The sequence below is a fragment of the Lissotriton vulgaris genome, chromosome 1_1, assembly GCF_964263255.1.
Source record: "Lissotriton vulgaris chromosome 1_1, aLisVul1.2, whole genome shotgun sequence".
Lineage (NCBI taxonomy): Eukaryota > Metazoa > Chordata > Amphibia > Caudata > Salamandridae > Lissotriton > Lissotriton vulgaris.
The window spans coordinates 1,981,479,045-1,981,496,454 of record NC_141685.1 but is presented as its reverse complement, the minus strand read 5'-3'; the positions used below and the strand labels follow the sequence as shown (position 1 = coordinate 1,981,496,454).

At 45.2% G+C, this 17,410-nt stretch overlaps 1 protein-coding gene across 2 annotated transcripts in view; it reads right to left on the bottom strand.

Moving 5' to 3' along the window:
• The window catches only part of CACNA2D1 (calcium voltage-gated channel auxiliary subunit alpha2delta 1), a 1,701,483-nt gene that overhangs the window by 849,003 nt on the left and 835,070 nt on the right, over nucleotides 1-17,410 (bottom strand). For both annotated transcript variants that reach the window (XM_086919803.1, XM_086919796.1), the window contains exon 5: nucleotides 6,059-6,103. In XM_086919803.1, coding sequence (XP_086775929.1) covers nucleotides 6,059-6,103 — 45 coding nt within the window. The remainder of the gene's footprint in view (nucleotides 1-6,058; nucleotides 6,104-17,410) is intronic.

Genomic DNA, 17,410 nt, shown 5'->3' with positions numbered 1-17,410 from the left:
GATGCTTACTAAGATAAAACTACAATTGATTCCATCACACCCAACAGTGGAATCCAAAAATTTCAGATCCTTAACCGCTTGGGTGCGTCGGACGGCCGGGGGGCATCTGACGCAACAGTGCTCATGTGTGTAGGTCGGCCCCCGGCATTCCGATCACATGGCACTGGGTATCCCTCTGATGCAGGCACTAGGGGTATTCCTTCCCCCTCCAACAGCCTCGGGTGCTGGGGAAGAGCTTACCCAGCTCCCGAGGCTGTTTTTTTGGTTCCCCTGAAATGACGTCAGTGCGCACATCGCGCTGACGTCATTTCAGTGAAAAGAAAGTGAAATGAGCCTTGATGCTCATTTCAGTTTCACTTTCTACGTGCTCAGGGGGCTATCTCAGCCCCCTTAGCACGTAGAAAGATGGTAGAGGTATCATTGAAAAAGGGTACCACTAGGCACCAGGGAGGAGGGAGCTGCCCCCTGGGGTGCAGAAAGCCCACTAAAATCAGGGATTTTTTATTATGCAAATTAGGGGTGGGGGCTGCCTAATATGGGCACGTCAATGCCCCCAAAACCCCTGCACAACTAGAGTCTTTCTGCCCCCCGGGGGCAGATGGGGTCAGTAGCCCACTAGACGTCAGGGTTTTTTTTACATTGCATTTAAAGGTGGAGGCTGCCCATTATGGGAATGCCAATGCCCCCACCCCTCCCTCCACAACATTCCAGTCAGTCTGCCCCACTTGGGGGCAGATGAGGGCAGAAAGCCTACTAGAAACTAGGGATATATTTTATTATATTAATTAGGGGTGAGCGCTGCCAAATATGGGCATGCCTAAGTCCCCCCCTGCACAATAACAGCTTTTACGCACCACCTTGGTGCAGTAGCCCCCAATCTGCCCCCCCCCCGGGGAGACAGAAAGCCCACTAGACACCATTGTTTTTTTACAATTAATTTAGATGTGAGGGCTGCCCCAGACAAGCATGCTAATGCCCCCACCCCTCGCCCCCACAACATTCTAGTCTTTCTGCCTCCCTGAGAGGCAGATGGGGCGGTAGCCCGCAATCTGACCACATGGGAGCAGAAAGCACCCTAGACACCAGGGATTGGTTTTTTATAGGCCCGGTGTGGGGCTGCCCAGAATGTGCATGCAAATGCCCCCACCCTATCCCAAAAGAAAACTAAAGACTTGCTGCCCCTCCAGGAGGAATATGGGGGCAATAGCCGCTGATCTGCCCCTGGGTTGAGCAGAAAGCCCACTAAGCACCAGGGATTTTTTTTATATAGGTAGGTGTGGGGGCTGCCCAGAATAGGCATGTCCACACCCCCAAGCCCCCCCAAAAAATTATACAGTCTTTAAGCCCCCCCCGGAGGCAGATGGGGCAATCGCCCCTTATCTGCCCCCGGGGTGGGACAGAAATCCCACTAGTCAGCAAGGATTTTTTTCCTCCAAAGTTCAAGGTGGGGTTACCGAGAATAGGCATGCTAATGCGCCCAAGCCCCCGTAAAAGATGCCACGGCCTTTCTGCACCCCCCAGGAGGCAGATGGTGGCAGCAGCCCCTGATCTACCCCCTGGGGGGCAGAAAGTATACTAGGTGCCAGCAAGTATGCTGGCTTTTCTATTTAAAGGGGTGGAGGGTTCCCTGAACGGACATCCCAATGCCCCTACTACCCCTAAAAGAATAGCCACAGTTTTTTGGCTCCATTTGGGGGCATATCGGGGCAATAACCCTCGTTTTCCCCCCTCTCCAGGGTGGCAGAAAGCCCACTAGGCACAAACTTTTTTTCAGGATGTGCCGACCTGTGGATTTTGGGTTCTAGCGCAGCCGGTACCTAGGGAAATATAGCAAACCTATAATTTATTTTTTAAAAGACACCCGGGGGAATCCAGGATGGGGTGACTTGTCTGGCTCTCACAAGGTTCTGTTACCCAGAATCCCTTGCAAAACTCAAACTTTGTAAAAAAAAACACGTTTTTCTCATTTCTGTGGTGGAAACTTCTGGAATCTGAGTGGATCCACAAAATTCTACACACCCAGTATTCTCCAAAACTGGTACCCTACTTGTGTGGTGCCGACCTGTGGATTTTGGGTCCTAGCGCAGCCGGCACCTAGGGAAATATAGCAAACCTATATATTTTTTAAAACAAGACACCCAGGGGAATCCAGGATGGGGTGACTTGTCTGGCTCTCACCAGGTTATGTTACTCAGAATCCCTTGCAAACCTCAAACTTTGTAAAAAAAAAAAAACAAATTTTTCTAATTTCTGTGGTGGAAAGTTCTGGAATCTAAGTGGATACACAAAATTCTACACCCCGGATTCCCCAAAAATGGTACCATACTTGTGTGGATAGGCCTAGCGCCCTCGACAGGAAACATCCCAAAACAAAACGTAGACACACCACATTTTCACAGTGAAAACAGACACTTTTTCTGTAAAGTGCCTGGCTGTAGATTTTGAACCCTAGCTCTGCCGGCACCTAGCGAGACCTAGCAAACCTATACATTTTTGAAAATTAGACACCCAGGAGAATCCAGGACCGGGTGACTTGTCTGGCTCTCACTATTTTCTGTTTCCCAGAATCCCTTGCAAACCTCAAAATTTGTCAACAAAAACACATTTTCCGCAAATTTCTGTGGTGGAAAGTTCTGGAATCTGCATGGATCCACAAAATTCCACCCACCTGGAATTCCCCGAAGTCTCCTGGGAAAAATGGTACCTCAGTGGGTAGTCTTACTGCCGCAACAGTAAACGGTCCAAAATGCAACTTGGACACACCACAATTTCGCAGGGAAAACTGAACCTTTTTGTGCAAAGTGCTTAGCTGTAGATTCTGAACCCTAGCTCGCCGGCACCTAGGGTAACCTAGCAAACCTATATATTGTTTAAAACTAGACACCCAGAGGATTCCAGGATGGGGTAACTTGTCTGGCTTTCACCAGGTTCTGATACCCAGAATCCCTTGCAAACCTCGAAATTTGTAATAAAAAAACAAATTTTCCTCACATTTCTGTGGTGGAAAGTTCTGGAATCTGTGTGGATTCACAAAATTCTACCCACCCCGAATTCCCCAAAGTCTTCCAAGAAAATGGTACCTGACTTGTGTGGGTAGGCCTACTGTCCACCCCAGAAAACGGCCCAAAACACAACGTGGACTCACCACATTTTCACAGTGAAAACTGACCCTTTTTTTGGGTAGGTTTACTGCTGCAACAGGAAACGGCCAAAACGCAACTTGGATACACCACAATTTCACTGTTAAAACTGAACCTATTTTTGCAAAGTGCCTAGCTGTAGATTTTGTACCCTAGATCTGAGAGCACCTAGAGGAACCTAGAACACCTATACATTTTTGAAAAATAGACAACCAGGTGAATCCAGGACGGGGTGACTTGTCTGGCTCTCACCAGGTTCTGTTACCCAGAATCCCTTGCAAACCTCAACATTTGTCAACAAAAATACATTTTCCTCACATTTCTGTGGTGGAAAATTCTGGAATCTGCGTGGATCAACAACATTTTACACACCCAGCATTCCCCAAAGTCTTTTGAAAAAAATGGTACCTCACTTGTGTGGGTAGGCCTACTGTCCGCAACAGGAAACTGCCCAAAACACAGCGTGGACACACCACATTTTCACAATGGAAACAGACCCTTTAAATAAAAATAAAAAAAGAAATGCCAAGCTGTAGATTTTGAACTCTAACTCTGCTGGCACCTAGGGTAACCTAGCAAACCTATATATTTTTGAAAATTAGACACCCAGGAGAATCCAGAAAGGGGTAACTTGTCTGGCTCTCGCCAGTTTTTGTTACCCAGAATCCCTTACAAACTTCAAACTTTGTAAAAACAAACACATGTTCATTACATTTCTGTGGTGGAAAGTTCTGGAATTTACGTCGAATCACAAATTTCCTACCATCCAGCGTTCCCCCAGGTCTCTTGATAAAAATGATACCTTGCTCATGTGGGTGCCCCAAGTACCCATGATGGGCATGGGCTCAAAACGTATTGAGAAGACATCAAAATGACCTATCACAAAACAACCTGGTTTTGCAAGGGGAGTCACCTGTGTTTTTGGCCTCAGGCTCTGTGGCCATCTTGGGAAATCTACCAAACCCACACATTTCTGAAAACTAAATACTCGTAGGAGTCCATCAAGGTATGGCTTGCGTGGTTCCCCTAAAGTTTCCCTACCCAGAATCCCCTGCAAACCTCAAATGTCTGGAAACATTACTTTTTTCTCAAATTTCTGTGTAGAAAGTTCTGTAATCTGTGTGGATGCACACATTTCCTACCACCCAGCATTCCCCCAGGTCTCCCAATAAAAATGGTCAAGTACCCGCAACAGGAAAGGGCCCAAAACCTTTTGAGGCAGCATCAAAATTACCTATCAGAAAACAACCTGGTTTTGCACGGGGGTCCCATGAGTTTTTGCCCATGGGCTCGTGGCCATCTAGGGAAACCTACCAAACCCACACATTTCTTCAAAATAGATACCCAAGGTATGGCTTGTGTGGGTCCCCCAACATTTCCCTACCCATTATCCCCTGGAAACCTCAAATTTTGTTGAACAAATAAAACTTTTCTCACATTTCTGTGTGGGAAAGTTCTGGAATGTACGTGGATCAACACATTTCCTACCACCTAGCATTCTTCCCGGTCTCCAAATAAAAATGATACCTCACACTTAAATACTTTGCTGTTGAAATGGCAAATACTTTGTGCCATTCTATTTCAGCATGGATGGCACAGTGCTAATTCTATCCTTAAAGACATTGATAGAAAAGCAGACATTTGAGGTGAGCAGATCTAGAGTGTTGCTGGTGTTGTGAGTGCTTGTACATGAGCTCCTAGCCTTTCTCCTTGTTTCTGCAGTTCTTTTATTCTGCATTCCTTTTTTGGATCATTGTTGTCAGCCCCTGCTGGTTCCACTCAGTACTGGTGTACTATGTTGACCTTCCACTCCATTATTGTTTCACTATGTGTCCTACTGTCCCACCATGTGTCCCACACCCTCACAGCTCTAAAAATGCCCAAAGCACCGTTTACTGCAGGGACACACCCTTAGTTCCACAGATACGAAACTTGATCCTATGTTGTTCATGATCACGCACTCAGTTGTCCAGCACATGGGTCCTGGGACACACATATGCTGGAAGCTTTTCTCAAGACACAGCCAAGAGGCTCTGCACTTAAACTCACCCTGGTTTTTAAAAAGGTGTGCCTTCAACTCTTCCTTAAATTGGAGGATAGTTGGGCAGTCGTCATGAATATGGGATGTTGTTACATCTGCTGTGAGCATAAAGGGGAAAGGTCCTTTCCTACACTTCTCTAGTTTGATGGTGACCTGCCTGGAGGGTTACCAAGAGTCACAAGAGATGGTTATGTTGTTATACACATACATCGGGGTGTACGTTGTGATGTTTACGTAAATTATGCAGTTGGTTTTGAAAATAGTGTGAGCATGCAAGGGGAGACAATGGATTTCTATCAGAAGAGGGTGAGATGAACATCTTTATCAAGAGCTGGATAAGACATCCTTTGATGAGTAGGATGACCTCAGGGGTGTCAGTATGTAGTCTGAGTGGTCCTAGAATAAAGCATTTCAGCCACCCAGATGAGAGAATATGAGGACTTTAACTGTAGTTTTATTATACTCAAAGGGTGTTTATATCTGCTTCTCATCAAACAATAAGGGTGGAAATCATAATTCTAACTTTAAGCAATTTAAATGAAAATACGATCTTTGATGTTCATGAAGATATTCTTATAGACAAAAAAGTTGCTGAAATTGGAAAGGGTTAATGTAATCCTACACACACATTTGTAAAAACATATTTACTGAATGTTTAGTTCAGGAAAATGGTTGGTTAAAATGTAAACAGCATAATTTCCTGGATAACACATGTGTGCACAATTAGCGTATGCTAATATGCTCATTGGTGACAATAGAGAGGCAGATATGTCAGATATGGTAATTGACAAACACTGAGCGAAAACGCCTATGAACAGTATGAAGAATGTTCATGTAATCATTTGACATTTATTGTTTCATAGGATGTAGCACTTACATCTATGACGTCCTCTTTTGCGTTGTAGTACACAATTTCACCTTTCTGCATGGAAATAAAAACAGAAATATATAAGGAAAAGAAAATATATAAAAACAGAGAAAAGAGAAATTCAATTAGTAGTTGGATTATGATAGTGATACAGCAATACAAAGCAGGAAGAAGGGAAGAGCAGCAAGGAAAGATGGAATGAAGAACAGAAGAAAAGATGAGAGGAAAGGAGAGAGGGTAGGAGTGAGAAAAAAAGGGTATGAAGGAAATTGAGATTTTGCGGAGGGAAAACAGTCAGAAATAAGGGAGGGAAAGGGACTGAAAAGTGGAGGGCAAAAAGAAATGACAAGGAATGAATGAACAACCAGGACGGTGCAATTGAAGAAATGTAGAGAGGCAGCAAAGGTCCTTGTTAGGAATGGGGGTCTGTAGCTGGCAGAGGTAGGTACCTTCGTCCAAGTAGGGGCCCTTGCTTCTAGTCAGGGTAAGGGGAATACACTCCTAAAATATCCCCTGCTCACCCCCTTGGTAGCTTGACACGAGCAGACAGGCTTATCTCAGAGGCAGTGTGTAAAGCATTTGTAAACACATACAGTAATACAGTGAAACCACTACAAATGGACATCACTCCAGCTTTAGACAAATAGCAAATCTTTATCTAAACCAAGGGAACCAAATACGATAAAAATCCAACATACAATACTCTTGAAAAATAGTATTTGTGAAAAATAAACTTTAAATTACAGGAAAAATAATAAAACACAGTTCCTCCTACTCGTTAGCTTCTCCTGTGGCTTCCGAAATGCTGAATAAGACAGAGTCTAAAAATTCCAGCCGACAGCATCGATACAGTCCAGCTAAAGCATCGAACAGACTCATACAAGGTATCTTTCTTGTTGCGACCAGCACGTTGGTGCAAGTCGGTCAGGGCAAAGGTCACAGTTGCGTTGTGAAATTGAGCATTGCAGTGGATGTTATCCTAATGATTTGGAGCAGGCAGCGGCTCGTTGACGGAGTTGGTGAGACCAGGGCTTGCGTTGAAGGGAGAGACGGTGCTTGCGTTACGAAGCGAGGCATTACTCTCAGCAGTGCTTTCAGGACACAGAATCCTGCGACGGACTCAATGACGGAGTCGGTTACCCTTTTCTTCTACGGAGACGATCAGAGACAGTGCCCACAGACATGGTGAGGTTTTTGCTGTTCCTGAGACCTGTTGAACATGGGGAAAGCTCAGTTCAAGCCTTTGGAGACCTTTTCTTCAAGCAAGGGGAAAAAGCAAGCAGCAAATTCCTTTTTTCCTTTCCTAGACATCAAGTAGCCACTGCAGGTTAACCCCAGACAGCAAACTGCACAGGTGCAGCATTCCTCCTCAGCTTCTCCGGCTCTTCACTTTGGCAAAGATTCCTCTTGATTTCCCAGAAGTGATCTAGAAGTCTGGGGTCTGAGACCCGCTTGTTATACACAAAAATCCTTTGTTCTCTGAAGGCAGCGAGTGTCTGTACCCAGCCAAAATCAGTTCTGTTCTCTCTGGTGCAGCTTCCTGGCAGGACGTGGGGACAGCATTGTTGAAGGCAGACCAGGCCCGTTCAGGTGAAAGGAACTCACCTCCCCCTACTCTAAATGCAGCCCAGGTCTTTTTATCCTAGCCCTGAATCATCAGACTACTGGAGCCACTGTCCCTCCAGGCCCCTGTCATCCAAAAGCCAGACATGCAATACACAAATCTAGCAGAGGCACACTGGATAGTTGGGCAAGAAAATACCTTCTTTCTAAAAGTGGTATTTTCAATCACAGAATGTAAAAATCAACCTCACTAAAAGATGCACATTAAAATTCTGAGTTCAGGCATACTAAACTTTATTTTCCCATCTCGTTCACAGGGCCAGTTATGTTTATAATGTTGAACTCCCCATTCTGTCCTATGGTAACAGGTAGCCTTGCCATTGTGAAAAATGAAATTGGCAGTATTTCGCTATCAGGGTATGCCACGCACATCAAGGCATGTCCTACCTTTCACATACACTGCACCCTGTCCACAGGGATACCTAGGGCCTACCTTAGAGGTGACTGACATGTAAAAAAAGGGAAGGTTAGGGCCTGGAAAGTGGATGCACTTGTCAAGTTGACATGTCAGTCCCAGTCTGCACATAGGCTTTGCAATGGCAGGCTGGAGTTTAATTTACAGGCTGCTTTTGTGGGAGGTACAATCAGTGCTGCAAGCCCACCAGCAACATTTGATTTACAGGCGCCGGGCACACACAGTGCACTGTGCTAGGGACTTTAGGCCCATAGGAATGAATGGGGAGTATTCCTTATTTGCGATTAGCAATTTGCTAATCGCAAATAAGGAATATGTAGGAATCGCATTTTATTTTGCGATTCCTACATGAATCCCGTTTTGCGAGCCTGTAATAGCGATTCCTTATGAATCGCTATTAAAGACTCGCAAAACGGCTCTTTCATGAATCAGGCTGTAAGTCTGCTTTTCACGTTTTTGCAGAAAAACTCAACATTGCCTTTACTACTCTAGCCCACCAGGAGCCCCCCGTATGGGCCAGGGGGCTGCGTTGCAGAGAGATGTGAAAAGGGGCGTGGACTCAGAACACCTCTCTGCAATACAGCCCCCTGGTGCATACTGGAGGTTCCTGGTGGGCTAGTTGCCTGCTATATAAAATATATATACATAAAAAAATATAAAACAAAAAAAATATTACAATTTCAATATTTAAAAAAAAATAAAAATACATTTATATTAAAAATTTGTAATGTAATTTAAAAAATAAAATATCTAAAAATAAATATTTTAAAACAATGTAGTAAACTAGTATAAAAAAATAACAATTAATACATTTAAAAATTATCAGTTACAATACCTTTGAAATTCACTGAAAAAAACATAGGTTTCAGACACGTTATAGTTAGGAATTAGCATTAAAAAAAACTTAGAAAATCACTGAAAAAACAATAGGTTTCAGGTGTATGAGTAAATATGATGAGTGAGTACATGTATGAGTGACTATATTGACTGTTGTTGAATGAGTGGTTGTGTATGTAGATTATGGATTTACTGAATACGTTTTTGTAACTGGTACTGGTATCTCCATTGTTTTGAACATTTTAGTTTCTATTTTTGAATGTGTGAATCAAAGTATATAATTACGCTGAGAGGAGGTCTGCCACTTTCACAAGGATGATGTAATCAGTGATGTCATCAGTGATGTCATTTGAGATGTCATCAGTGATGTCATGAGTGATGTCACTGACCATGTCATGAGTGATGTAATATGTGACGTCATCAGCAGTGCATTGCGGGCGAGCGAGTTATAATTAGCTGAACTAACTATAATGGGGGAATTTCAATGGTTTTGTATGAGTGAAATGTCCAGCTAACTATAACATGTGTGAAACCTATGGTTATTTCAGTGAATTTCTAGGGTTTTTTAAATGCTAATTCCTAACTATAACGTCGCTGAAACCTAGGTTTTTTTCAGTGATATATATATATATATATATATATATGTCACACGAGCAAATGTCCCAGGCGGGGGGAGCAATCAATAGCCTGCGCTGGCGGCGAGGGATGGGACAGCCTCGCTATATTTTTAGAAGCAAAATCCTCAATAAAGAAGACGCCGCGCACCACTTTCAAGATGGTTTTAGTGCTTTATTTCTGTAGGTTTTCTCCCACCCTACACGTTTCAGACTTTCCCAGTCCGTACGCTTCAGTGATCGTGGATACAAACACACTGACATCAGACAAGGTGAAATAAGAGCAAGAAACAAAACAAGAACAGAGACTTTGATACCACAACCCAGAGAAGCCCAATAAATGAGAAAAAACCATGAATGATTTTGACATATTCAAAAGAAAGTTTCAAAATAAGACAGATCCTAACAAAGTATTGGAAGGTGCTTAAAAAGGACACTGACATTGGAACGCTAATAGGAGAAAGACCTCAAATAACTTTCAGAAAAGCACCATCTATAAAAGACACAGTAGTGAATAGCCATTTTCGGACAATCAAGTCTCTGTCATGGTTAGAAAGAAAACAGTTGGGATTTTCCAAATGCCTAACATGTAAGGCGTGCAAAATTGGAAGAAATCTTAAAAATTTAACAGATCCGAAAGGCCGAAAGTTTGAAATAAGAAACAAAATCACGTTTGACTCGCAATTCGTAGTATACCAACTACAGTGCTTTTGTGGTAAAAAATATATTTGGTCAACAACCTGTGCATTGAAAAAGCGAATTTTGGAACACATTCGCGCAATAACGAACAATGATTATAGCTATGCAATAGCCAAACATCTGAAAACACACCCTGGCACAACATGGAAGAATGTGACTTACTCTGGCATAGCTCTGATCAATGAGGACGAGAGAGGTGGAGATCGAATCACAATGCTACGACGTCTTGAATCGAAATTGATAATAAGATTTAAAACAAAGACCCCTATGGGATTAAATGGGGATGATGAGATGTACGTGCATCTTTAAAATCTAAAAACTGATTGATACAAGACATTTTGTCATTTTCTGGACAATATTTAGAGAATTATGAGCTTCATTAAAAATGTATTCTTTGTGTATGGTTTAAATCGAATGTGGTAGATAAGCAGAATTTTGAGAGATTTTATTTTTCTGAATACTAAGGGTTTGAAGGATAATCTGATGCCTGGGCATTCTCTAAATATGGTACTTAGCCTCTAATCAACTCGAACATGGGATAATATATTAAGCAATTGCTTATTGTCACTCATGTAATGAATTTCATAAATGTATGAATTAACATTAGTATTGGTAGTAATGTTACCTGTACTAGCCCGTGAAACATCGTTGATAAAATCCTAACAGACTCAAAGCATTTGGGAAATTGTTGATAATGAAAAAAAACTGCAACTGCCTACAACACCCACAATGCATCATAATAGGCCAATTGGGTGTTTGTGTATAAAATTGCAAAACAAACAAGGGACTACTGTTTGTATACCGTGACCAAGGACTGGGAAAGTCTGAAACGCGTAGGGTGGGAGAAAACCTACAGAAATAAAGCACTAAAACCATCTTGAAAGTGGTGCGCGGCGTCTTCTTCATTGAGGATTTTGCTGTTAAAAATATATATATATATATATTACTTTTTTTTTACTCTACAGAGTTTTATATAGCGCAAACTTGACCCGAACCGGGTATCAGAGTGCTTTACGTAGCGCCAGTTGCATTACATGAGGACACATTCATTTTTGTTAGGCACAGGGAGATTAAGTGATTTGCCTAGAATCAATGGATGTTCAGCGTCATTGCCAAGACTTAAACCCAGTTCCCCAGATTCAAGGTCGACCGGCCTAGCCGTTAGGCAGATAGATAGATAGATAGATAGATAGATAGATAGATAGATAGATAGATAGATAGATAGATAGATAGATAGATAGATAGATAGATAGATAGATAGATAGATAGATAGATAGATGGATGGATGGATGGATGGATAGATAGATAGATAGATAGATAGATAGATAGATAGATAGATAGATAGATAGATAGATAGATAGATAGATAGATAGATAGATAGATAGATAGATAGATAGATAGATAGATAAATAGATAGATAGATAGATAGATAGATTTATTACCTACTGGCAGTCGCCAGTAGGTAGTTATAGTTAGGACCTCGTTTCTATTCAAAAAGCATTTTTTCTTTTGCCAATATCTTTGACGCAGGTTGACAAATCTTCGCGGAATTTTCAAAACTAATGGGACCCTCGGGTCAGCTCCTGTCTTTAAAGTTTCGGGGTGATTCGTCAAGTGGGGGCCAAGAAATAAGGGGGATTCCAAAACATATTTTCCCTATGTTAATTTCCATAGGAACTTTAGATAAAGCTACCGCCCGAACTGCTGAATGGAATTATACCAAATTTGGCAAAAAGGTAGGTCTAGGTTCAGAAAGAGCCCTTTTCTTTAAATGGTCTAAATCCGTTCAGTAGTTACAGAGAAATTAGAAAAGTATAAGTTTCGATATCTGTGCATCGAGGAGGGTTTGCGAACCATTCCCGGGCACAAGCTTTACTCTGATTGGCTATCAACACTGCAAACCAGGAAGTTTTGGCAGCCATCTTGTGACTCAGTGACTGAGTCACAAGAAAACAGTGAAAAAAACATTAAAAAACAAGAAAACACCCGCCCCCCTAGGCCTGCTGAGATCCCGGGGCCAATCCCAAATTATGTAGCAGGGGCCCATGGGGGCCCCCGCAGCCCCAGGGACTGCCACCTCTTTGGGGCTTCATTGATGTTTTGAGGGGGAGACAGCCCCCCGCAGCCCCTGGCACCACCACCTCCCTCAAGCTCTCATTTTTTTTAAAGAAATGTGTGTGGGGGGGAGTTCAAGCCCTCCACGCGCCACGGGGACCACTCCCTCCACAGGGCTTTGCAAAATAAATGCAAGGTGCACATAGCACGCTGCAGCCCCGGGACTGCCACCTCCCTAGGCTCTCAGTATTTTAAAAAAAGTGTGTATATGTGAGTAGTGGGGCTCAAGCCCCCCCACACACCCTAGGGATCACCACCTCCCAGGGGCTGTGAAAATTAAACACAGGGGCACGCTGCCCCCTGCAGTCCTGGGGACCGGCAGCTCCCTAGGGCTCTCTTTATTTTTAACAAACATGTGTGTGGGGGGCTCGAGCCCCCCCACACACCCCGGGGACCACCACCTCCCCGGGGCAATACATTTGCAAATTCGGGGACCCTGGAGACCCTGGGGACCACCACCTCCCCCAGGGCTTTGTAATTGATGGGAGGGGGCTACGCGGCCACCCTTCTGGAGCCCTTGATTGTCCTGGGGACCGCCACACCAAGGGCCGGCTCCTGCAAAGTCCCAGGCTGCACACCCCGGGACATTGCCATTTGCTATGGCAGGGTGGGAGCTTGGCTCCCACCCTGCCATAGCAAAGTCTGCTTTCCTTCATTGAAGCGAGAGCAGGAAAACCTGCTCTCGCTTCAATGAAGCAAAGCAGAATTGCTTTTAAGCAAGGGGAGCTGCATGTCAGCAGCTCCCCTTGCTCAAACGCAATGCCGGCTCCTGAAGGACACGGGGGGTGGCAGGGTCCACAGTCCCCAACGCAAAGTGCCGGTCCTTGGGGTTGGGTCCCTGAGGCCAGGAGTAGCTCGGGCCGGGGGTCACACGGCCCCCCTCCTCTTTAAGTTTTAAAAAAGAATGGCGGCGCCCCAGGGGATGGGGCCCTGGGGCCGATATCGGCATGGGGAGGAGAGCCATGCAACCCCCTCCTCAATTAAAACATTTTTTAATAACGACCAAGCCCCGGGGGATGAGTTCTCCAGGGCCAATAGTGGCCCAGGAAAGGAATAGTGGCCCAGGGAAGGGGGGGCCATGTGGCACACTTCCCTTTAATTATTTAATTAAAAAAGAGCCAATGCCCCGGGGATTGGGTCCCTGGGTCAAAAGTCTCCCTTTCTAAAAAAAATAGAATAAAAAAAAGCTTGAATCTCACCAGAGACCCCACCCCCTCCATGTACCACTGTTCAAATGCACCCCCTGGCACGTTGTAAGTTAGGAAATTCAGTGCCAATGAATACTGAGGGTCCTCAGAACACAAGAGGACCTCATCGCCCCACCAGCAGTGCTCCAAGAGGAGCATTTGCAGAGTGGTGTAAAAAAGGGTGTGGCTTTGGACCACCTCTCTGCTATCCAGCTGTGTTGCGAATATTGGTGGTACCTGGTGGGCCAGTTGGCCCCCAGGGTCCCCAGTATTCAAGGGGACTCAATGCCCCAACTTTGAACGTGCCAGGGGGCGCGTTTGCACAGTGGTGGAGAAAGGGTGTGTGGCCTGTGCCCACCTCTCAGCAATCCTACTGTGTGGGGCTTACTGTAGGTAAGAGGTAGGCTAGTTGGTTCCTTAAGGACCCCCAGATGTGAAGGGGAATTCAATCCCCATCCAAGAGCGCACCAGGGAGCACGTTTGCAGAGTGGTGGGCAAAGGGAGCATGGCCTGTTGTGAGAATTTAGCAATCTTGTTCTTTGAGACTTACTGGAGGTAATAGGTGGGTTAATTGGCCCCCAAGGGTGTCATTGGGGGCCAACAACCCCTCTTGATACATGTAGTAAGTCCCAAACCGTAGGATTGCTAAGACGTCTACCGTGGATATGCCCCCCTTTCCCCACCATTCTGCAAATCGCCTCCTGGCAGACTACGGGATGGGGATGAAGTACAATTTACTCCTGAGGGACTTTGAGGGCCAAGCAGCCCTACTGGTACCTCATGTAAGCCCTATGTTGCTGAATTCCTGAGCACTGGTTGGAGGCCCAGCACCCTTTCTCCACCACTCTGCAAACGTGACTACTACTTAAAAAAGCACCTTTCTGCACCTCTGACTTAGAGCTAATAATCCCCCTGCTCTATTATGCACTAGGGTCTTACATGGGAGGTTATGCCAATCACAGGGGTACCCACACCCATAGTGTACCCTAGTGTATGTAGGTGTTTTCAATGTATTTTAAGTGTTTTTTAGCATAGCACTGGCTCAAGGCCTGGTTAGGCAGAGTCAGTTACCACCAGTATCCATCAGCAAAAACGTGGGGGCAGAGGATAGCTTTGCAACAAGTAAATGTTCTGCTCCTCTGTTGGTTCTTTCTGCATATCTCTTGCTTCTTCCTGTACTTTTCTTTGTCTTTCTGGACTTTTGTTGCCTCTTTCTGCATTTCTCTTGCTTCTTTCTGCGCCTTTCTTCCTCTTTTTTCACATGTCCTACCTCTGTAGGCATAGTTAGAAATTTACCTTTAAAAAACCTTTGAAATTCACTGAAAAAACGTAGGTTTCAGGGATGTTACAGTTAGAAATTATCATTTAAAAAACCTTTGAAATTCACTAAAAAAAACATAGGTTTCAGGGACGTTATAGTTAGAAATTTGCATTTAAAAGACCATTGAAATTCACTGAAAAAACATAGGTGAAATAAGATTGTATGTCTTTAGCTCCTTGGGTGCTTATGACGGAACTATGCCATCATGAGTCACGGGCGGCGTATGCTCATGACGGCGTGATTCCCTCATGCAGCTACCACTACCCCCACATGGCACTAATTCCCCACCTGTGCGAGCGAATTAATGAGCTGGCGGGGTCATGATGGAACCATCCCGTCATGAGCGCACGACATCCGTGAAACATGACGGCGTGGTTCCGTCATGAGCACCGCAGCACCCTGCTCACCCCCTAGCTCTCTCCGCCGTGGCAGAATTTGCGGCACAGGGAAAGGGTTAAAAGTAAGGGGAATATAAATAGTAAACAACAAGCTTACAAAACACCAAGGTATTGATAATTAAATGTCCGTAAAGTACACAGTGATCAGTTAATTTACAATTTTAAAAGAATACTGTTCAATAAAGTGCTATGTGCGATGGCTCGGTCTATATGTTTATATTACCTACTGGCAGTCGCCAGTAGGTAGATATAGTTAAGACCTATTATCCATAGGAAATCCGCAACATTCTATTTTGAATAACTTTGGTGTCAATTAAAGAATCTTCGCGAAATTTTTGAAACTTTTGGCCAGCTTAGTCTCGCTCCTTTCCTGAGAGTTTGGGGGTGATTGGTGAAGCGGGGGCTGAGAAAAAGGGGTCCCAAAATGTGTTTCCCCATTAAATTTCCCATAGGACCTTTAGACACGGCTACAGCCCGAACGGCTGAACGGAATTACACCAAATTTGGCAAAGAGGTAGTCCTCAGTTCAGACTTATTTCATGTAAATCCGTTCAGTAGTTCCTAAGAAAATGACACTTAAAGTCAATTATATATCTATGGACGCGCGTACCTATCCGTGTACCCTATGCACAGCCTACAAGTACCCTGCCCGAGCTGAATGCTAATTGGCTTACAACTGTCAAAATCAGAAGTGTTGGCAGCCATCTTGTGCCTCAGTTAAGAAACCCAAAAGAAACACTGCAAAACACAAAAATGAGGCAGGGTAGACACACCCTGACCCCCTAGGCCTGCTCAGGGGGTCCCACAAGGACCCCAGGGCCCCAACATTTTTTATTTATTTTTTTACATTGTGGTATGCGCATAGGTTCCGTGCATCCTGGCGATATTAAAAAAAAGAAACATGGTCTCTTGCGTAAAAATGTTAATTTGCCCCCGGGGGAGCAAAATCCCAGGGGCATTATTAAGAGTGGGGGGGTCCCAATCCCCCCACAGTGCCCCAGGGACCACCACCCCCGGGGCTCTTAGTTAATATATGCGGGGAGCTCACGGGCCCCACCACAGCCCCCTGGGGCTTGTTCTAAATGGGTGGGGGGGCCTCTGAGGCCCACCCAGCCCCGGGGACCACCACCCCCGGGGCTTTAAAACACTAGAAGAGTGGGGCTCTATGGCCCCCCTGCACTGGGGACCACCATCCCGGGGCGCTAATGTAATATATGCGTGGGCTCACGGCCCCCCCCAACCCCGGGGACCGCCATCCCGGGGCTTCTAACAAATAGGTGGGTGGGGCTCTGAGGCCCGCAGCCCCGGGGACCACCACCCCTAGGGGTTCTAACAAATGAGTGGGGGGCTCTAAGGCCCCCATTCCCGTGGACCGCAACCCCGGGGCTCTAATGTAATATATTTGGGGGGCTTATGAGGCTTCTAACAAATGGGTGGGGGGCTCTGAGGCCCCCACAGCCCCAAGGACCGCCAGCCCCCGGGGCTTAGCAAAATTTGGTGAGGAGGCTCTGAGGTCCCCCAGCCCTGGGGACCACCACCCCCGGGGATTCTCAGAAATGTGGGAGGGGGCCACACGGCCCCCCTCCTGGAGCCCTCGATGGCTCTGGGGACCGCCACCCCCCAGGGCTGGCTCCTGCAGTGTTCCCAGAACACTGTTGTTTGCAACGGCAGGGCGGGAGTCTCGTGGCTCCCAACCTGCCATTGCAAACTGCTTTGCTTCATTGAAGCAAGAGCAGGGAAACCTACTCTCGCTTCAATGAAGCAAAGCATGTTACTTTTTCATATGGGGAGCAGCATGTTAGCTGCTCGCCATGTGGAAAAGCAATGCCGGCTCCAAGGGACCTCAGGATTCAAGGGTACTTAATCCCCCAACTTAAAATGCGCCACGGGGCGTGTTTGCACAGTGGTGAAGGAAGGAGGGGTGTTTGCACACATGTCACGACTTCACCATTGTTCAAATATTCCTCTAAAATCAGTCGAACTACGAATTCTGATTTACTCATCTGTTATCAGGCGAGAACCCAGTGCAGCATCTTTTAGCCGAAGAACTGACCCTGAAAAGTATTTGTAACCGTATTTACCAGTAACTTGTATTTCCTTTCATAGGAATCCATTGTGTGGTTTTCAGCAGAAAAATGTCAGTGTCGATTTT